Genomic DNA, 23,690 nt, shown 5'->3' with positions numbered 1-23,690 from the left:
CTATATTTATTTTTCTAGTATGTCTGTAAATTTATTTAAAGGTCATATTAAAATAAAAAAAAAATAAAAGAGCACTTCATACAAGAAAACTTTTTTAAACAAAACTATATACATATGTAGTTGTTGATCATGGATAAATAAATTAATACATTGTGTGTTTTACTAATTAAAATCAGCTCGTAAAACCACCACAACGTTAAGTAGTGCAGCTGTCAGTAAAATTAAATTTCAAAATTGATATTATTTTTATAATGTGCTCACGACTCTATAATAATGACAACTGTTATATTTTGATACGTATGTATATTCTCGATTACTTTGAACCTTTGTTATAGCAAAATATGTCGAGATCTGGAAACTGATCTTAAGCAGTGCCATGCAATATTTTGGGAATTTTTCAGTTTGAATATCTGTATATGATATTTATTTATTTACAAACATGTCTAACTCAATAATTTACCAAAATTGATCACGCAAAATGGTTGGCTTTAAGAATTAATTATAATAATTTAGCCTATACACTGCATTTTTATAAATGGATAGTTATTAAATAATTGTTCAAAATCTTTAAAATTGACAATATTAGTTAGCTTGAAAATTAACTTGTTATTTAACCAATAACCGTTGGACCGCGCTGAAGGCACAATAGCACAAATATGTGGTTTATATATATATATTTCCATCGCAAAATTAAATTCAACACCAGAAGTCTAATACTAATGCAAAGCCAACAAAAAGCAGAAAGCAATTAAGAAATCTAATGAGGAATTAGGAATTAGTGAAGGTACAGAAACTGGAGAAACACTAAGAAAACGTGCCCAAACGAAAGAGAACAATTTGAATGATTACCTCAATACGTGCATTGTGGAATAGTTCACTGAGTGGAAGAAATTCATAGATATTCTCGCAGGAAACATGAAAGAATTATACTATTTAAAAAAAAACAGTAAAAAAGATATTAATGGCAATTTCAAAAAATTAAGAATATCATAAACGAACATTTAGAAGAAAATAGAAATATTGAAGCTTCGCGACGAGAAAATTGAACTAGAAAAAATTAAAGTAAAATAAAAGAAAAAGTGCCATGTAAAAATGGAAGATAAAAATAGGTCTTTTGATTTTTGATGTTTGTTAAAAAAATTGATTTCATTAATGTATATGTACCAAACTTTGCAAAACATGAAATACAATAGAAACAACAACAAAAAGTCTCCTCGATGCCTGCATTTTCGATATTATCTGACTGGAACACCTTTTGATGCCGGYAAACATTGTGTAATGCACAACATGTGTTTAATATTAACACTTTTTTATGTATCTAGGCATATCAAGTTCTACCCAAAAATGCCGCTTAGCGTTTTTATGCCATTGTTATTCACTTCCAATTTAGCCCATTTCCGACACAATGTCGACTCTAAAACTCCTATTAGTCGACTAAATGCTTTCGACAATCTTCTTTTTCCTAATGAAACATCTACAACTGTCCCAGCCATCCGGAAACGTCCTTCAGCAAAAAGTCGTAAAAGTGGTCCCCGTTGCAAATGCAATGGAATTCTTGATGTCTTTATGTATGGTGTTGCTTTATCGATAAGCATTTTAAATACATACAAGGTACGTTCCAAAGTAAACAGGACTTGCTCCTGGTGGCGCCGTCTATATGTCGACTGGTGCGTTAGAATATGTTATCCTTATCAATTGTCCAGTGTTTATTTCATGACATTTAATTGATTGGAAATGAAGTTATTGCGTTTTAAGTGTCAGTATGTTTGAAATGATGAAAAATCAAAAGATATTAAGGGAATTCAAAGACAACATTCGCCCGTCAATCATGATCACCAGAAATATACGTTTTCTGAGTTTTCTAATACCAATGACTGCTGACTTCGAAATTGACGTTTTCAATGGACATGAACAAAGTATTATGTTCTATAATGCATCCAAGATATTTCTGAAATTGCAAATTTTTTTTACACATTAACTCGATAATCGAAGGGCAAAGATAGACACAGAATCGTGCATTAAATATTAAGTTGATGTCTCGAGGAATATATGCAACGATGGCGGACACAGGTTGATAACCTTTCTTATTAGTTGTTTATATACACTATATGAAGAAATGGTAATAAAACTTCCTTCCAGTAAGTTTCGTTCAGTTAACTTTAGCGGCTTGGAAGGTGGTGTCTCTTGTTGCTACGATCCCCCGTACTAAATTACATTTTTGTATCTTATTCTAGTGCACTTTAGAGTTTTTCGTTAAATGGCGTTTTGTGGGCGTGGCAGTGGTTTGATTGCACAAATATTAAAACGTATTATTTGAAATCTTAACACATTTTCCAAAAAAAAAGCACACGTTAACATGAGCTGCACCGATGATATAATAACCTTCACAGGTGGAAAAAATTTATATAAATATAAAAATGCCAACTGTTTGCCTCCACAGAAAACGTTTTGCCAGTTTTTTCTAGTCACGTGGATTGTTATAAACCTTCAAGTCGAATTAAGGTTCCTTAATAAAGAAAAAAGAGCCTTATGAAGGCGACAGTTTGAATGGCAGTTATATGCTAAAGGAGAAAAATCTAATCAGTTTGTCCGGAGATCTTAACGGTGTCATATAAAAATGTTTTCCACACATACACTTGATTTTGATGTGTCAGTTTGTACGAGAAAAATTTTCATGCGAGTTGCGTCATCAGACCACCACTTTTTATACCCTGAACAGGGTATATTAAGTTTGTAACACCCAGAAGGAAGTTACAAACTCTATATAGTATATACACAAATGATCAGTATGTTGAGCTGAGTCGATTTAGTCATGTCCGTCGATCTGTATATGTACGAACTAGTCCCTCAGTTTTTAAGATATCGTTTTGAAATTTTGTAAACGTCATTTTCTCTTCAAGAAGCTGCTTATTTGTCGAAACTGCCGATATCGAACCACTATAACATATAGCTGACGTACAAACTAAACGATCGGAATCAAATGCTTGCATGTGAAACTTGCTCATTTGACGATATATCTTTACGAAATTGGGAATGAGTTAYTGTTTATAGAAATAATGTAATATTGGACGAAATTGTTCAATCGGCTCACTATAGCATATAACTGCCATACAAACTGAACGATCGGAATCAAGGGTTTGTATGGAAAGCTTTCGCCTTTGACGTGGTATCTTCACCAAATTTTTTACTGCTTAAGGTACTAACATAATATTCAAAAAATTGTTCAGATCGGATTACTATAGCATATAGCTTCCATACAAACTGGGCACATAGTTACTAAAAGAAATGCATCTGTGAAGGGTATATTAGCTTCGGTGCAGCCGAAGTAAACGGTTTTTCTTGTTTAAAAATAATAAATTATAAATATGTTTACTTGGTAATTATAAATACATATGTATATACAAAATAGGCAAAATAGCGTAATAAAATACGGTACCACGATATTACAGGCATATAAATGCACTTTTCTTCAAAGGGAAACTAAATTTTTAGGACACATGTTAATGAAATAACCAAACAATTAAAAGGATTTAAGAGCGACTGGTTACTATAGAAAATGCATTAAAAATGTTAATGAGTAATTTTTTCAACAACATATTTTCGACCATATACTTGTATATATACATATATGGCAATAAAGTTAAAATAATAACAGATCATTGTCCAATCAAATGTCTTGTTAATAAATATAAAGGAAAATAATTTTCTCAACACCGTCAGAGGTGGTTATTGAAATTACAAGAATACAACTTTAAAATAGAATATTTAAATGGAAAGAATAATGTTGTAGCTGATTTCTTGAATCGAATTGACAACTCACCAAAACTAAAGTAAAGGTAACGACAATGAACCAAACCTGGAAGAAAGAAGAACTGCTTCAGCACTACCCAATTAAAAAGAAGTTGTAAATAAATACAAAACTCAAATTAAATTATATTAAAATAAAAATATATTGGTATATAACCCAAAAGTTCAGAAGCAAAGACTTCATAGAAGAAAAATAAATCTAATGGATAAAGAAGGAGAGATCTAGAAACCATTAAAAAGATATATAATAGGAAACGGAATAGTAGAAAATATCTGAAGCAGATTGTCATAAAATTCAGAAATTACTCATTGACATTTTTGCTCAAGACCCCTCCCACTTTTTTGCTACCGCTACGCCAGAGCAGAGCACAACACTTCATTTTTAGCTATTGCTACTCCTATAGTTTTTTACTTAACAAAACTCCGAGCAGAGCAGAGCACATACTTTCACATTGTTCTGCTATGGCTCCCATCAAAAAGACGCTGCTACGGACTAGTAAATAAAAGTACTAGTAAATGAATACCCAGGGAACAGCCTATAAATAGAGTTATGGATAATGATGACAGGCAAGAAATTGTGGATAGTTTCAAAGTTACTGAAGAATGAAATTGCAAAATTAAATACACACATAGCAATTAATGAACATTTCAATATATTTTTAAAATGTTGAAAGGGTCTATTTAACCAAAAATCAAATTTTAACCATTAGCCACTCCCTATTCACCTGATATGGTACCGTGCGACTGCTTCCTTTTCGGAAAAATGCATTTGCTCATTAAAGGAAAGCGTTATGCAGACGTAGAGGCCATTTAAAAGGCTTGCACCGGCATACTGGCGACCATACCATCCAACGGGCTAAAACACTCGTTCGACATGTTTTTGGACCGTGCAAGAAAGCTGTATTGAAGCAGAAGGTTATTTCGAATAAAATAAGTCCTGTTTACTTTGGAACGCATCTTGTAGAATCAGATAGAAAACAAATAATAACATTTTTATGTGGAATAACTAAAGAACAAAATATAATYGAAGGAAAATTTACAGTTGTCTACAAAATAATAGGAGTGCCAATATGAAAAATGTGTTTGGCTGCATAACTTTTTTAAAACACGCGTAAATGACGCGAAATAATAACGGTACCCATACTAGCATTAAAATACAAAACATATTTTTATTGTGATGATCGCTATTCTACTTCTGCTTTGCTAGTTCTCGGAGGCATTTGTTATTGCTTTCCACAAAATAATAGGAGTGTTAGATATTTCGTTTTTAGAATAGTCCTTAACATAAAAAATATTCACAAAATCTGAAAAGTAAGTATAGTTCCATAATCATTCGAGTTTTCTCCAGTGGTTAGAGGAACTCATTGTATAGAGGAAAAGCGGAAAACGATCTAGAAATTGAGAGAACTGGGAAAAACTTATAAAGAGATCCAAGAAATTGTAAAAAGCTCTCCTCAAATTATAGCAAATGCCTTAAATTATAGAAAAAAACAAAACGAAATTCGCAGACAAAAACGCAAAACATCCACTGCRGACAACAAAAATAATACGTTAAYTAAATTTGTCAGTTAATACTGAAACTATTCGTAGACGTTTGGTACAGAACAAATTATTTGCCAGGAGTCCACGAAAAAAAGAAACCCATTAAAAAAGAAGCACAAGGAAGCCCGCATACAATTTGCAAAAGAGCATGACTCCTGACCCGCATCTAAATGGCGAAACATATTGTGGTCAGACGAATCCAAAGTTGAGTTATTTGGTAGAAAAGGCTGTAGGAACTTCGTCCGATGTCCCCCTAACTCAGAATATAATCCCCGTTAAAAAAACAGTTATACGATGTCAAATCATTGTCCGCGGTCGTTTTTCACATCGTGGAGTTGGTCCGATTCACTTAATTGAAGGCATCATGGACCAAACGTCATATGGCAAAATATTATATGAGGTAATGTTGACACATGCCTCATGGAATATGCCATTGATATGGGTATCAACTGGATAATGACCCTAAAAAATGGTTTAGGGCCAACAGAGTTGAGGTTATGTGGTCACCTGCTCCTGCTCTCCTAACTTCAATCGCATTCAAAACATGTGRACAGATATCAAAAAGAAAGTAGATGAAGAAAAACAAATCATTTCGAGAGATTTATGGCAAGTAGTGAAAGAGGCCTGAAAGGAATTGAAAAGGAATTCAACGAAATATTAATTATTTTAATATTCTGTGAATCTTTGGAATCATTATATATTAAAATTATAGAACGGTTCCGTATTACATAAAATACTCCTATTTCTTGGAGGAACTAGTTTTTTAGTTTACTTGATATAAACTGCGATATAAATTTTTTGTTCTTGATTGAAATAGGTGAAATCTGGAAATATAAATAGACCTTTAGCAAATTACATAGCGCAAAAACTAAAAACAAAAAAAAAAACATGTTTGTTAATGAAAATTAACAATTCGTTTTTCTCACGTGGTCACTTCTATTTTTTTGTGGACAACTGTATGTATATTGACCAAATGAACAAAATAAAATTTATAGAAAATAAAGTTAAAGAAAGATAATATAATCAAGTACAGCAATTATACACTTGTAGTTTTTTACAGTGGACCATAACATAAAATCAGGGAAGATTATAATATAGTAATTTTAAAATTCATTCAAGACGATGAAAATGACACAAACAGAGATTTTTTAAGGACGTATATTTATGACAGTTTTAGAGGTGGTTGAGTAGTAGTATTTTGCAAATCATAATTATTTGTTTTTTTTTCTGAAATAATATGTAAATATTTATTGGAAATATTGCATATCTTCTGCATCTAAAATTGACAACAGTCAAACAAGTGACATTGAATTGTTCAGCTGCCTCAGTTTCAAATTTGTTTATGTCATTAAAAAGATAACAGTACTATATTTTATAATGCAATATACATAATAACAAACTCAGCACCAAAGCTAATTCTGATATACGAGGGATAATAGAAGATACACATAAGTAAAGGTAAAATGTTCAAAACAAAAAATATTTGCAAAAAAAGCTGGTTTTTTCTAATTGATATAAATTATCTAGAAAGTGTTTAAATTTTTGCAACATTTTAACAGTTGCGACTCTTTCATTAATCTTACCAAAACTCTATTAGTACCGACTTTCTCCTTTATGTAATTAATACAATCATCTTTCCGGTTTCCAAGTGTAAAGTTAGGTGTTGCTCCACAAATATCGAACAAAAAATTTGAAAAAATTTGCTTTCCATTGGTTGTAAGGTCCACCTTTTCATTTCATAAAATATATATTACGATTCATTTATTTCGAAACAAACACTTCATACGCAACTACTTACCTCTGGATGGAATTGTACGCCATATATTCGCAAGGTCTCGTTATAAATTACGGTCACAATGCGATTCGATGACCAACCACCCACTTTTAATTTGTCTCCAACACGTTCCACACTATCCCCATGTGTTAGCAAAACTGACTGTGTTCGACTAAGACGACTAGAATTGAAATAAAAAAACAGAAATAGTTTACAATAGCGTATAGGTTTAATTAAGGGTTCTACATACATACATATAATATACATTTTTATGAGCACTACAAAATATGACCAAAACTTTTAATAATTGATTTTAATTTTTTCTTCACAAAATAATCGTTAATTTTTGATCTTTATTTTCCGCTTACAATATAAGAGTTATTACATTATTAGCTACAGAATAAGAGTTATGCGTTGAGTTTTACTCAACTCTAAGAGTGATCGGTAATAGAAATATTTAACTCGAGTATTTATAATTTCACTGCGGCCTGGTTGTGGCAAAGTTCGCAAGAGGTTATGGGCCCAAGGTCCACATCGGAATTAATATAAACTGAACGATACGATTTTGCCTGTGTTTGCCACATCAAAATATAATATGAATTCCCTATACCGAATAGAAAAATAGAATCGTACCATTCTGATATGTGCGGCCTTCAGACCTTTGGACAGTGCAGCAGAAGAGACATTTAAATTTTTCAAGTCTAAGAGAACTATCTAATAGGAGAATGGTTAATAAGTTAGCTTTAATAAATGTATCTAAAAAGATAAAGAGAAACGAACCAAAGTGTTGCGAAGTGACATTGACAACATATGTCATATCGAGTTTKATGGTTTACCTATACACGAGGTTTGTTCAAAAAGCATCGCGAATTTTGTGTTTTTTCAAAAATTATTTATTTATTCMTGAATATCTATTTTGTCCCCTTCAAAGTAATCCCCATGAGATATTATACACTTATGCCAACGGTTTTTCCAATCTTCGAAGCACTTCAAAAAATAATTTGTTTTTTTTTATCTTCTTCAGCTCCTCCTCAGCCGTCTTTATCTCGTCAAGAGAAGCGTAACGTCGTCCTTTCACGGGCCTCTTCAGTTTAGGGAACAAGAAAAAGTCACAGGGGGCCAGATCTGGGGAATACGGTGGCCGCGGCATCATTAGTGTGTTGTTTTTGGCCAAAAAGTCGCGTACAAGCAACGATGTGTGAGCAGGGGCGTTATCGTGGTGCAAAAGCCAACTTTTGTCACATCTTCTCGGCCTTCTGAGAACATTTTGTATCACCGATAAACGTTGCTTCCTTCCAAGGTWGCTTCTCCGTATGCCACAGTCAGCATTCCGAATGCATCCGCGAACTTAACTTCGTTTTTCACACAAAATTTGATATATGTTCTTTGATTCATTTTTTTGAATAGGTAAAAATCGAAGACGATCCAAAACACATGCAAGCAAAGCAGCTGTCAACAATTAAATGAGCATTCAAAATGGCCGAGCTTGTCGGCATAAGTGAGAGACCAACCATAACGCCACAAAACATTCGAAATTCGAATATACGTAACCCGCGAAAATTCAACATTCGCGATACTTTATGAACACACCTCGTATTATATTACTCAACTGAGGAAATCGTATGATCKTTGAGATGTCCCCCAGTATGCTTGTGCAGGCTATGCTTTGTGAGTCGTTATGGGCTTATGGGATCCGTAAGCGCTCAGTCACTAAACAACTTGGTAATAAAGTTCCACATGAGGTTTCTTCAAAATGTATTACAAAAAGCTTTTATTCGTAAGTATATACATAATAATAAATTTATTTTGTCCTCTTCAAAGTAATCCCCGTCCGATAAAACGAACTTTTTTCAATTTTCCAGTTCTTGAAATAGGCGGCATAGTATATTCCGGTATAGCTTTCAGGCCCTTCTTCGATTCAGTTTCGATCTCCTCAATCGTGTCAAAACGACGTTACTTCATTGACGTTTTGAGTATGCAGAACCATATAAAATAAAAGTTAGGAAAAACTAATGCATTTAAGAGATTTTCGATTTGAGACACAAAACATTCTTAAAATAAGTTTTGGCTGAGCCAACGATATTCAAGCGAAAAATCTTTGGCCTTGCCCTCGCCGATAGAAGCTCCAAAAAGTACGATTTCTTAGTTGCCTTAACAGTCGAATTTTTATTGGTAGTGGTTTATATGAAGCCCTTAAACACTTTTTTGAAATGCTTCAATCTCTTGCAGTTTGGATAACTCGTTTTAAGTTGGAGACCATTAAAGCAACTTGATATGGGATACGAATAGAATTCAGTTTTTTGTGTACAGTGTAATCGTCAGATAAATTTGAAATTTGAATGATGATACTTTCAAAGCGCGGAGTGTTAGATGAACGAACCAAATGGTGCTAATTTTTTCCTAATTATAGTCGTTACGTCCCCACTTCTTTAATTACAACCTTCATTACGATAATAACAGTGTTCTCGGTAACCAGGTTTCGATTAGTAAACATATGTATGTCAACATTGAACGGAGAAAGGAAATTGAATCGTTGGCTATTTTTGCCAGCAACACCCCTAGTTAATTATATGCTGACTTAGAAAACGTCAATTGCAATGCATACGAAGAAGGTATAATGATCTGTAATGCATCCGTAATATTTGTTACATTGCAACATGTTTTGAAACGTATTAACTTGGAAGTCGATGCACAGTGACAAAGAAAATCGCGCATCACAAATAAAGTTGATGCTTTTTGACAGGTATATATCCAACGATGGCTAATTCAGTTTGATAAGCTTTTTTTATTAATATAATAATAATACCCAACGATTACCCTCCTCCCGCCCAACCGACGCGAGGGGCGCAATCCGCAAACGAGCGGAATTCATAAGAAGTCATAAAACGCAAGAGGCAAGTTTTAAGCATTGCGATCTTAAGCTACACAGCTACAGAAACAAAAATTTCAACAGCCAAAACTAAGAATTAGATTGAAGTTTATAATTTTTAAATGTTATTTGTTAAGAGTAGATAAAATAATTTTTTTAATGGTAAAGAGTGAATCGGTTAGATCAAATGCGCTGGAAAGAGAATTGAAATCGTGACATATACGGCGGAATGGTTCGTTTAACTCGAAATTTGTTCTAGAAAATWTWARRAGTAAAGGTMTAAACTGCCTGGTAGAGCGAGCGGGAATGTTAAAATTAATATCAGACAAGGATGGGCTACAGACTGATTTATAAGCTTTAAACGGTTAGTGTAAGGGGGAAGATTTAAATTGGAATCCCAATGCAAATGATTTAAGGCAAAAAGTAAAAAGTGTTTTTAACKGACTCTATTTTCTCAGAATGAACTTGATAACAAGGGTTCCATACCACGGAAGCATACTCTAATAAAGGCCTCACCAGAGATGTAAAAAGAATTTTTGTGGCAAGCGGATCTCTAAATTCTTTAGACCAACATTTAACAAAACCAAGAGCACCTTTAGCTTTAAAAACCATAGACGATGTGTGAAGATTAAAATTGAGTTTGGGGCCCATAGTTACTCCCAAGTCAACAAAACTGCATACTTGCTCCAACCTAAAGTTTTGTGTTACGTATGAAGTAGGATCTACAGATCTACGTGAAAAGCACATCGTTTTACATTTTTTAAGGTTCAATGGCATGTCATTTCTAACACACCAAGAAACTAGGTTGTTTAAGTCTGTTTTCAACTGATATCTTTCGTTATTCGAGGTGAATGATTTAAAGAGTTTTACATCGTCAGCATACAATAAAACTTTTGAAAACTTAACAACAGATGATATGTTATTAATGAATAACAAGAACAGAATATAGTACACTAAATTTCGCATTAAATTGAGACTTTGGCAAAAAATATACTTACAAGAGTGTCCAAAATAATAGCAGTCACATAAACCAGAATGTAAATGACGCAAAAAAAAATAGTGTAATTAATTTTTATTCTGCTATATTCAAGTTTAAAAGAAATACGATTTCTTTAAAGAATAACATAAAGTGGTCCATTTTCAGAATGGAGTCCAGCAAACGCTTGCATTTCTCGAGAGGAATGGCCTCCCACACCTTCTTCACAACTCAATGATTGAAGATAACCGATAGACCGATACTGAGGTCTGCTTAAACAGTCACAGTCAGTAGACTGTTTTTTGGCCTTTTTTTTCAACTAGCTCAAAATCTTGCATTTGAATACGAGCATGTTTAATGGTATTTGGCTCTAATATGCCAAGCCCATAAAGCAATACCTTATAAGGTTTTTCATTTCTAGTAGCAGTAGTAGCAGTAGTAGTAGAAATCTATGTCAAGTTTAATTTTTTGGCACTCAGCACTCTTTAAACACAGTGCAATTTCAAGACAATAGAGATAATGTTTATTGAATAATCCGAAATTTTTTTTTCATGCAAGTCGAAGTCACTACTATCATCAATCGTTGGCAGTGGGGAAAAATAATTTTGATCTGCGCTAGAACCTTGAACAGAGTCAATAGTTGCTAATTTTTTATATTCTTAGGTTTTAGTATTTTGTGGAATTAAAATTAAAAGTTAATTAATTAATTGTGAAATAAATTCTAAATTAAGGCAAATACTAGAACAGAATTCAAAAATTTTTAAGTTATTTACTGTTTTTCATTCAAAATTAAGCCGTTAGGACCAGAATTGTGCGTATTCAGAAAAAGGGATAAAGGTACAGATTAACAGAACACTCTACATGAATGTTCTTAGATAGAAGTGACAACTGTTAAAAATTTATGGACGTTCACAAAGCAGATTCCGCATTGGTCAGAAAAGGATAATAGTGATTTTCTTTAAATTAATTGAGTTTATGCCGAATGTTTCGGTCCATGTGTTAACACCAAAATTAAATTAGTGTAGACCTCCCACTAGAACTATATAATCCCCTTATAGTTATTTTCCACTTTTCGTTATACTACTTGTATCGGTTAACGTAACAATATTTTAAATTATATGTATATGTTCAATGTTGTTTGGTGCTGTATATGAATGTAATCGGTTCGGAATTAAATATCTTTGGCCCAAACTTTTCATCCTCGAGCACTATCTTACTAAAATAAACGACATAAACGTATTTCTCCGCTTTGAGCCTTGTGAATTGTGAAAGAATAAAACGATCGGTTATACATTAACGATTCAATAGTTTGGCTCAATAAAGCTGATCACACTTCGGGAATACCGGAAAACAGAAACATGAATACCAGAAAACGTGAATCCCATAAAACGGCGTTATTTCGCCTTTCTCGGAGCAAGTTCGACAGGAGAAGTTCACTGTTATAACTATTAATTAGCGACTACTGAGTACACTGGATGCATGTTTCACCGACGGTCGCAATATAAGGCAAAAATYGTGACATGACATCGTCCCACTGCAAAGTGGTCTGGCGTTTGTGATTGTTGTCTAAAGTGAGCGGCAGCCATTTTTATTGCAGCAAAAAACATCGCTGAAAAAGCTTGGAAGGAATGTTGCCGAGTTCGCAGTCCTTGACCGGATAAAAACYCGCATAAGTTGCAGTGAAGTATCAACAGTTTTCGCATACCCAAAATTTCATGCTCAGCATCTTCTGAACTGTTATATTAGCTCGTGTATTTTTAACCAGTCAATCTGCCAGTACGAAATTTTGAGCTTTTTTCACTTTAAAAGCGTTAAACCACACTTTTGACAATATAGAATAATTTCTTTTTTGTCACCTTTTAGTTTATAAACTTTAGAGGCGTTTTTCTCAAAACTACTTTTTCAAATTCTGTGCTCACTGTCATTTCAAAACTACTTGACCGATTCATTTCAGGCTTTGTACAAAATTACGGAAATTTTATTGGAAAGTAACAGTATGCACTTTAAATGGCCGCCAAAATTTTTATTTGAACAAAATTATCAGAGAACGTTCCCCCCAACGTTAAATATAGTTTAACTAATTTTTCTTGTTTTTTTTTTATTTTGGTTTCAAGTTTGGTGACACCGCAAATTGTTTTTTTTTTTTTTTTTGTTCAAGTCATTCTAGGGAAAGCTCTGTTACTGGCTTATGCTTCAATATTTCTGCATGAAAATATTACCCTATATTGTCAAAAGTCTGTTCAATAATGTGCAAAAGGTCCGAATAAAATTACTCAATACATATTTCAGAAATAAATTCGCGAGGAAGTCTTCTTTTTTTACTTTGAAGTCCTAACCCCTTCCTAACATATTAGGTGTGTAAATTTCAACATGGATTCAAACATTATTTTATTAATTATTGTCAACTTACTTGAACAAAGGACACTCCGGTTCTATTTCAATATTTTCTTGCCCATCTTCACGCACTGTTTTCTTGTGTACAGTACCACCGAATTCCTTGTTGATAAGTTGCATACCATAGCAAATTCCAAGAATTGGTATCTTGATTTTAAAAATATCTGTATCATAATTAGGCGCATCTTCAGCATACACAGAGTTTGGCCCACCAGAAATAATAATACCCCTATAGCCGTTAGCTTTTAACACAGCAGCTGCTGTGTCTAATGGTAAAATTTCCGATTCCACAAGTAATTCTCTTACTTTGCGGTCTATTACCTGTAAGAAATGTATTTTTTCTTAAATTCTAAAGAATTGTAATTAAGCACATACCTTTCCGTATTGTGCACCTGCATCCAATATTGCCACTTTGTCGTGCGATGTTCCATTCTCTGATGATACAAATTTGTTTGTTACATTCATATCGATGTTTTTTATTACTGAAAATATATATGAAATTTAGTTTATTATCAGTTTGCATAAAATATAATAGTTTGTCAAAAAAGTCTTGCGGTATTTTTTATTGAATTTTCAATTGTTCATAAAATTTTTGTTTGATGACTCGTGCCCAGCTCTTGACCGATGCTACTTCTGCTACTATGCCGGTCTCTTTCGACCAATTCAGCGATTTTATCGCAATTTTAGACGACAGGCCTTCCGGAGCGTGGCGCATCTTCGACCACTTCTACACCAGAACGAAAACGTTGAAACCATCGATGTGCGGTGGAAATGGAAACTGTATCGGGTCCAAAAACTGCACAAATTTTATTGGCGGCTTGAGATGCATTTTTGCCTTTATCGTAGTAGTACTGTAACATATGCCGTATTTTCTCTTTATTTTGCTCCATGCTTGCGACGCTATAACTCACGAAACGACAATCAATCAAACACGTGTTAGCGCGTGAAATGAGCTTTCCAAAAAGGTTCGGCATGACGAATAAAACTAGAACTACGCGCTTTCAGCGCCAACTAGCGAAAATCCGCAAGACTTTTATGACAACCTAATATTACAGCCATGGACACATAAATAGCACACTTGGTCATCAAATAAAACAACATTTATTTATTCCTTAAGTTTATCACTTAGGGGTCTAAAAAGACATGCGTTTTATTTTAAAAATTATTCACTTTTATATTACTAAARCACTAAAAAAATAAATATTTTATTATTGGTAAAAAAAATACGAAAACATTAATATCCTATATGGCAGCTGGACACATAAATAGCAGTCTGAAAAAAGTTTACAAAAAGGTACAAAAATGTATAAAAATTACTAAAAAATATCATAAAATTGCTCACTTCGTTAGTATTTTGTACTATATCCACCATTTTTAATTACCCCTTCACATCTTCGYTGCATGCTGTCCACTAGTTTTTGGCATCGTTCCTTTGGGATTGAATACCAAGCTTCCTCTATTCCAGCCCATAAATCATCAAAATGTTTGAATTTTTTGTTTGCTATTTCGATCTTCACATCATTCCATAAATTTTCAATTGGATTCAGATCCGGGCTTTGCGCAGGCCAATCCAATATTCTAATTTTKCCATTGTCGAGCCAATGTTTTACTACCTTTGAGGTGTGCTTCGGATCATTGTCATGCATAAAGGTTCAGTTTATTGGCATGGATTCAAAAACAAATGGTTCCATTTTATTTTTCAGTATATCTAAATACTGAAACCGGTCCATTTTACCATTTATTCGAACAATAGGCCCTATGCCATGCCATGAAAACGCGCCCCACACCATGATACTTCCACCGCCGTGCTTAATGGTTTTTTTGGTGTACCTAGGGTTAAGGGCTTGMCTTTGCGGACGACGTACAAATGTTTTTCCATCTGGACCCATCCTATTTACCTTGGTTTCGTCGCTCCAAAGCACGGTTCTCCAAAATTGTTCTGGTTTGTCCTTGTGTGCCTTTGCAAATGTCAGTCGAATTTTGATGTGGCGTTTTGACAGGAGTGGTTTCTTCCTGCTAACTCGTCCAAAAAGTTGAGCTTCGTTGAGTCRTCTTCCAACAAGTTTTCTGGATACGTTCGCACCACATTCGTCACTAATTTCCATCATTATTTCTCTGGCTGACTTAAAAGGATCGGCTTTGCTCTTCCGTACTATGGTTTTGTCAACCCTAATATTGGTTTTACGTGGTCTTGGTTTTCTTGGAATATTTTTGTTGACACAAGATGGGTCCTTTATTGTTGCATGAAGAGCATTATATACMATTTTTCGAGAGCAATGCATTATTTCTGCAATTTCGGTAGGAGATTTTCCTTTTTTGCTCATATCGCACAAAAGCGCTCTCTTTTCCGGCGTGCAATGTTTTCCCCTTCCCATTTTAATCAAAGCCCAGGAAACGTGCTGTTTCGACGGGGTCGGACCAGAGGGAAAGGGTATTAGATGGGTGGGGTTGGTTGGGCATGCAAAGAGGTGGTCAGTATCATGCGGAGACTCGTTGCATCCAGGACATACGTTGGGTATGTCAGGGTCTATTCTGGATAAGTAGGAGTTTAGCCTGCTACAATATCCAGAACGAAGGGTCGCGATGTCGTCGACGTGGTCAAGGAATGACCTCTTGATGCTCCTAGGAGGCGGTTCCGCTTCAAGCAGGTAACTGCAAGGATGATTTCTACGAAAGCGTCTCACTATGTAGGTGTTCGATGGGAGACATCAATAGGCACCCTGTCGTGGTCCGGAGTGCTGTATTCTGGCAGGTCTGGAGTTTCCTCGCCTACGTGCCACTGCATCCAGGCGACCATATGGGTGCTGCATAGTTGAGGACCGGCGGGCCGATTGCCTTGTAAGTTGCCAACAAYGTTTCTTTGTCTTTTCCCCATGTGCTGCCGGCTAGCGACTTGAGGATTTTGTTGCGACTCCGTACTTTGGCGATAATCGCGGTCGTATGTGGAGAGAAGGAGCATAGACTGTCGAAAGTGACACCTAAGATCTTAGGGTTATTGACAGTCGGAATTTTGACGATGCGACTGCAATATTAAGTTCCAGTCTATACTCCTTCGTCCAGTTCGTGAATATGGTCGCTGTGGATTTGGTAGGGGAAAGTTCGAGGTTCCGTGCAGTGAGGAAACGAGAAAGGTCGGAGAGGTAGTTGTTTACCTTCGAACACATGCCATCGATTCCATTGCCCGACGTCAATATCGTACAATCATCAGTGTACGAGGTTATGGAAGCCCCTCTGGTGGTTGCGGGGGTTTCGAGATGTAGAAGTTAAACAGTAGCGGGGAGAGGACACCACGCTGCGGAACCCCCTGTTTAATTCTTCTCAGTTTATATGTTGCGCCACGAAATAGTACGGACGATTGGCGACCGTTCAGATAGTTCATGGTCCACCTCTTGAGCCCTGGAGGAAGCGTGGTTTTCTCAATGTCCTGCATTAGCGTTATGTGATTGACCRTGTCAAAAGCTTTCCACCGACAGCTTTCCGACTTTCCACACATCGGGTATTTTAAGAGTGGTTAGCGACAGGTTGAGGACCTTGGTGAGATATTTTACTCCCGTCGAGCCTAGATGCTTTAGCATTAGCATGTTGATTCCATCAGGGCCAATGGATTTGGAAGATTTTGCTTGTTGCTTTTGCGCCGTCGTTTGGCATTTTGCGCAACCGTCGGWTAACACATCGTTTGGCTTTGTCTACCGAAGGATGCAGTGTAAACTGGCGGCTAAAATAGCTCTCGCACTTCTTCGGATCCGAAGAGGCATGACCATTGAATTGAACTTCAACTCGGTCGTCGTGACTCTTCGGGTTGGACAAAGCTTTGACCGTAGCCCAAAGCTTACTCACACCGGTGGAGAGGCTGCAGGACTTCAGATGCTCTATCCATTTCGTCCGCTTATGCTGGTTCACCATACGCCGAATCTCCAAATTGAGATCCCTTATTCGGGGATCCCCGGGATCGGCATGGCGTAAGGTKTCSCGYTCATTAGCTAAAGCGGCTGCTTCGGCTGGGAAGTTGGGGCGGATTTCCGCTATTCGTTCAGCTGGTATGAAGCGAGCGGAACTGACGTTCGCCAACGCATATATAATGGGTAGAGCGTTGAAGGGGCTCTCAGTAAATTCTGACATCACAAAGCTCCCTTAACCACCAAAAGGAATTTATTTCCCCTTGTATTCTAATGATTGTACGATAATGACGTCGGGTAATGGAAACGATGATATATAACACAGCTTCTAAAAAACGCTCCTCTTCCCTACGACGCACTGTGGCATTTCCGTCGGGCCAAATAAATTAAATTTGGATTCGTCGGAAAAAATAACATTTCCCCAATCTGATATTGTCCAAGTTTTGTGTGACTTTGCAAATTCTAGCCGCTGTTTCTTCATTCGTGCAATGAGAAGTGGCTTTTTGGCTGGACGTCGCGCTCGTAATCCAAGATTATTAAGGACATTTTGCGTTGAACGTGTAGTTATTTTTACACCAGTGGTTTCGTTAAATGTTGCATTGATTGCTCCAACATGTTGAAAGCGATCACTAATGCACATCCGTTTGATTTGTCGTTCGTGGACGAGGTTTTACTTTTTTCGGACGTCCACTGCCCTTTTTTAGATCTAATGAATTAAAATTCGTATAATTTTTAATTACATTGCGCACGCTCCAATCACTTMTCCCCATTTCACGAGCTATTTGACTTTTGGATAATTTATTTTTATATAAAGCCACTATTTATGCTTTATTTTCTATTGACAATACAATGTTCAACTTCACTTATTTTCACAAATTACTCATACGAAACTACCGCAAATACTGGAAAAAACACGTGCGGAAGCTAACGGTTTTAGAAATAACRGTAAACTAATATATTCACATAACAGAAACGAAAAACATAGTTGTCTTGTTGAGCAAATAGTGACAGTTCTAAATAGGAAGATTAGAAAATTTTCGACTATTTTTAGCTTCTATAGTATATCCACTAACAATTCACAACTTCTATACATTTGTTTTGTATCAAATAGTGCAAAAATTGCTTTAATTTTATATATAACTGTCTTTGAAATCCATTTATTCAAACAATAAGAAAATGTTGGCAAGCATAAAATAAATATGCTTTACCATAGTAAATTAAAAAAAAATTTCTTATGATAACGCAAAATCTTTCAAGATTTATTTTCTCTTGGTAAATGCCGGTGTTGGTGTTATCAGGATTATTTTTTTTTTTTTTACGGCCAAAAGTCTCCCATGCAAAAAAGGAATTATATGCCAAGGAACTGAAGGCGCCTCGGTGTTCCAGAGTTATTTTTTTGAAGCGCGGCTGAAGACCTTCAACATACAGCCGTTTCTACGCACCGAAATTGACCGTTTGGATCGGTAAGTGTTAACCTCCAACAGAAAGCGAGTTCTAAACAAAAAACCGAAAACAACCTTGTGCAGGGCTGACCAGTATTATTATTTTTTTGAAGGCCGGCAATGCAGAAAGGATTTCTATGCGAAAGACTAATATATGTTATTGCCTGCAATTGAGATATTATCTGTTTTCTTTATTACCTTAGTTCCTTTGTAAAATATGTAGATAAGATAACATTGATTATTAATTAAAATGAAAACGTGAAAAAAAAATTTTAACAACAGTTAAATATTGAGTAAGTTATTTTTGAACTATTAATAAAAATAAATGGAAAGAAAGGATCAGTGAAGATCTATTGGATTTAAAAGCTTTAGTGCAGAAATCATTACAAATCAGAAAACACTTCATTTCCAGTAGTTGAATTTTTGAAGTTTCCCTGCAAATATCTCAAAAAYCATAAGAGGAAGGCAACTACAGCCATGATCACGCAAATTGCACACTTGGTCATGAGAAGCAATAAGCGCTGATACAATTGAAAAAACAAAAATCTTTAAAAGAGTAAAAAAGGGAATAAAATATGATTACTTGTTTCTTAATTTATCTATTTAAGTTAAAAATAGCTAAGAGAAATTCACGACTAATTAATATTAATTGAAAAACTCCCTCTAAAAAGGCTTCGTTACCCAAATAGTTTGCRAAATTATTATAAGCAGTTTTATTACTAATTAGTAACAATATGAGCATCGAGAATGTGGGTTGTGAGCAGGGAGGTCCTAGACATTACCCTGAGCAATGACAACATGATCGGGCTGATCTCACAGTAGCGGGTGTCAAAGGAGCCCTCACTGACAGATCACAGGATCATTTGGTTTGCTCTGAGGGTAAAAGTCGCGGACAAACCTCCGACACGTCCCCTAGAAATACGAACTGGGGTATCTTCAGAGAGACCTTAAGTCATAATATAAGTGGAGTGGTGCAGGCGGATCATAGATCCACCACAGTTGGACTGAAAAGCAGACTGAGTGCCATAAACCAGTCCATTATGGACACCTATCACTGTGCCTGTCCACTAAAGGCGACCACCAGCAAACAAATCTTACAAACGGCACCTAACATTCTATAACAAGGAGATTAGGCTTGCCAAGACAAACAGTTTCAGGAAATTCTGTGATAGCGTCTCCTCGACCCCGGAGGCAGCTCGGCTGCATAAGACGTTGTCGAAGGGCAGGACGAACACAGTATTATCCCTAAAAAAAAAAAACGACGGGACCTATACGACAAGCGCGGAGGAAAGGGCGGAAACACTCCTATAAACGCACTTCCCGGGGACGGTTCAAGCTGACCTAAATCCAGCCTCGGTCATACGTAGGCCAGATCGCTCAGATTGGCTGACTGCAAGAAACCTGTTCACTGCAGACTAAGTCAAATGGCCTCCTTTCCAAGCTTTAAGTCACCGGGAGTGGATGGCGTCTTCCCGGCCCTTTTACAGCAAGGTATGGATATTCTCGTACCACACCTGCTAGGGCTGATGAGAGACAGCCTGGCGATGTCGTATATCCCTGAGCCATGGAGAATCGCAAAAGTMATTTTCATTCCCAAAGTAGGGAGGAGAGACTATTCGCTAGCCAAATCGTTCCGGCCTATTAATCTCACATCCTTCATGCTGAAGGGAATGGAGAAAGTAATAGACAACCATATAAGACCGGAAGCGCTGAAGATCGCATCCCTACACACCAGACAACACGCGTACAGAGCGGGCAGATCCACAAACACTGCTCTGTACCAACTCAGATTCGCTGAATAACGGCGAGGTTGCGATCTGCGCCTTCCTAGACATTGAGGGCGCYTTTGATAATGCATCTCACACTAGCGTTATCAAGGYACTTGAGTGAAGGAACGTACCCACCCCGATACGTAGATGGATAAAATCCCTTCTGCGCACTAGGGTWGCAGAAACAACAGTGGGAGAAAGTAGGATTCGTCTTGGCACCACAAGGGGTTGCCCACAAGGTGGAGTACTATCCCCTCTGTTATGGAGCCTAATAGTAGACGAACTACTCGAGCTGCTCACCAGCAATGGAATCCGCTGTCAATAATACGCGGACGACATTGTCATAATGGCGAGAGGCAGATTTTAGAACACTCTCTGCGACATTGTTCAAAGGGGCTTAAACTTGGCGAAGGGATGGTCCAACACGGTAGGGCTAAATATAAACCCAGCAAAGACCACCGTGATCCCATTCACTAAACGGAGATCTCTTCCGGGCCTAAGGTCCCTAACAATTGGAGGCACAGAGATGGTAATGTCTAAGAAGGTCAAATTCTTAGCCCTTACCTTAGACTCATCATTAGGGTGGAGTAGGCATTTGGACCTAACGCTGCCCAAAGCAACTAGAGCAGTTATGATTTGTAGACGCCTGGYCGGCAGATCATGGGGATGCAAGCCAAGTATCATCAGATGGCTGTATACCATGATAGTAAGGCCTATCGTCACCTATGGAGCGGCTGCCTGGGCTATCAAAGCAGCGCAGTCTTCAGTGATTCGGAGACTGTCAAAGCTGCAAAGACTTGCCTGTGTCTGTGCTTCAGGGGCAATGAGCACATGTCCCACACTGGCACTGGAAGTCATACTAGAGCTCACACCGCTGCATCAGGTGATCAAGCTAGCAGCAAAGCATACCATGCTGCTAATGTCAGCAGAAGGCTGTGGAAGAGGGAAGGTAATGYCCTCTAGACAGATGGACGAACTAGCGGAGAGCACGCCGCTAGCCCTCYTCCCTAAGGACAGCACCACAAAGAAAATAAACTTTAAGAAGAACTTCAARGTCACTCTAGGCAGCAAGACGGTGTGGAGTGATTCCGCGCTGGAAAGGCTGCTGGAAGACAGCACCATTCAGTGCTACACTGATGGCTCAAAAACACCGGAAGGTATTGTGGGACCGCGTACCAAGCTGTCCATACCTATGGGCAGCTTTCCAAGTATCTTCCAGTCTGAAGTTTTTGCCATTTGTCAGTGTGCTGAAGTCAACCTCAGCCGCAACTATCGCAACCAGCGTATAGCTATTCTCAGTGAGAGTCAAGCGGCACTAAAAGCGATCTCATCCTACGAGACCAAATCGCTTCTAGTCGAAGAATGCGTAGAACAGCTAAACTGCCTGTCTTTGTACAGCCGGGTGCCCCTAATGTGGGTACCAGAGCACAAGGGAGTAGAAGGTAATGAGAAGACCGACGAACTGGCACGCACTGCAGCAGCGTCAAAGATGTTGCGACCGGAGCCGTGTAGCGGTAGGACCCCACACTCTTAAAGAGCTGCTCCGCACGGAGGAGAGAGTGGAGAGAGAACGGCACTGGCGACAGGCAGCAAGTATGCGCCACGCCAAACTGCTTCTAGGAGGATACAACCTCCCCAGATTTAAAGAACTAATTCACCTCGCCCGTGGAAAATTCCCCCTCCTCGTCGCAATCTACACAGSACAMTSTAAGCTCACGAAGCACCTGTCCAACATGGGCATGGTCTCCTGTGCTAACTGCCGATTTTGCGACCTGGAACAGCAGACACCAGCACACCTAATCCTGGATTGCTCAGCAATCTGTGRAAAAAGGCTTAAGGCCCTGGATTCTGCTTACATCAGCAGGGATCACATCACCTCACTAGCGCCCGGCAAACTCCTAGAACTATTCAGGCTGCTGGGGCTCTGGGAGGTCATGTGATATAGGAGAGGGCACAATAGACCTTAGGTCGCGGCGGATTACCTCAAATAATATTCTATTCTATTCTACTAATTAAGGTTATCTAGGATAAATTGATTTAATTCGAGTGAAAAGACAACAATTACTGAAGATATAGCCGTAGTCTGGAAAAACAAGACCGACCTTTTTAAGCCTTTATGGCAAAAAATGCAGGATATCAATGAAGAAAATGGATTAAATATATCGCGGAAGACTGTTGGTAGACGTTTAAATAAGGCCCAACTTTTGGGCCGCTTCTGTCAAAGCGGCACATCCAATCAACGTTTCGCGAAAACACATAGGTTTAAAGACTTTATTTTTGGGGAAGAAAGTACTATGAACGGATGAAACGAAAATTAATATGGTCTTAATGGGATAAGTAATGTTCATCGTCCTAAAGCACAATCGTTGAATCCCAGGTACACAAAAATAGACGATAAAATACGCAGGCGAAAATATGATATGGGGTGCCTTTTCCTGGCATGGCGTGGGCCTAATTATTAACATTTAGGGGAAAATGGATCGGTATAAGTATTTAGAAATGGAGTCATTTGTTTTCAATTGCATGCTCCATCATTGACTTTTATGCAGAATAACGGCCCTAAGCACAGCAAATATCGCAAAGGATTGGCTTAAAAAAGAAAAAATAAATGTTTGGATTAGCCAGCATTAAGCCCTAACATTAATATAATGGAAAACTTATGGAACGTAAGTATAAAATTGCTCCTAAAAATTTTACAAATTTTGAGGATTTATGGGAAGGTATTAAAGAAGTTTGGTACTCCATCCCAAAGAAGAGATGCAAGAAGCTGGTAGAAAATATCGTATGGGGATGTGATGCTATAACCGAAAATCTGGAATATAAAACCAAGTATTAGAAACGTGAGCAAACTATGACCCCAAATCGTTGATTTGGGTGACTAAGGCATTTTTGAGAGAGTTCAAGCTTTTCAAATAATACTAATTATTAGAGAATTGTTATATATATTTTTTTTACTTTAGGGATCAGTAGGATAATCTGGCCTGTTTTATTGACATTTTTTTTCATTCGGAGAAATAGCTGGGTAAATGTTCATCTGAAACACAAAAACCCTTTTTTATTCTTAAAAAGTGAATGGTTATCGTCCCGACACAATTCCGATTACTTTGGCGCCGCGATCTAAAGGTACCATTGGAAAAAGGAAGGGGTTGTGTTTAGTATCGCGCCGGTTAATTTTGGCTCACCGTACCTAAATGAGAGAACCAAATGGAAAATTTTAAACA

The 23,690-nt window shown here is 37.0% G+C and overlaps 1 protein-coding gene across 5 annotated transcripts in view; it reads right to left on the bottom strand.

Annotated features, from left to right (window-relative positions):
* Window positions 1-23,690, bottom strand: part of LOC108975612 (GMP synthase [glutamine-hydrolyzing]) — a 59,616-nt gene that overhangs the window by 32,203 nt on the left and 3,723 nt on the right. For 4 of the 5 annotated variants that reach the window (XM_018944213.1, XM_018944214.1, XM_018944215.1 and 1 more), the window contains exons 2-6: window positions 13,738-13,844; window positions 13,379-13,683; window positions 7,148-7,304; window positions 6,933-7,076; window positions 3,821-3,856 (exon numbers count right to left, since the gene is read on the bottom strand). In XM_018944213.1, coding sequence (XP_018799758.1) covers window positions 3,821-3,856; window positions 6,933-7,076; window positions 7,148-7,304; window positions 13,379-13,683; window positions 13,738-13,827 — 732 coding nt within the window. In that variant the 5' untranslated portion in view covers window positions 13,828-13,844. The remainder of the gene's footprint in view (window positions 1-3,820; window positions 3,857-6,932; window positions 7,077-7,147; window positions 7,305-13,378; window positions 13,684-13,737; window positions 13,845-23,690) is intronic. The other variant, XM_018944216.1, reaches the window with a different exon arrangement.

The sequence above is a fragment of the Bactrocera latifrons genome, unplaced genomic scaffold (assembly GCF_001853355.1).
Source record: "Bactrocera latifrons isolate USDA-ARS-PBARC rearing strain unplaced genomic scaffold, ASM185335v1 scaffold_671, whole genome shotgun sequence".
NCBI classification, from domain to species: domain Eukaryota; kingdom Metazoa; phylum Arthropoda; class Insecta; order Diptera; family Tephritidae; genus Bactrocera; species Bactrocera latifrons.
The sequence above is the reverse complement of the archived record's forward strand: the minus strand, read 5'-3'. Positions and strand labels throughout refer to the sequence as shown.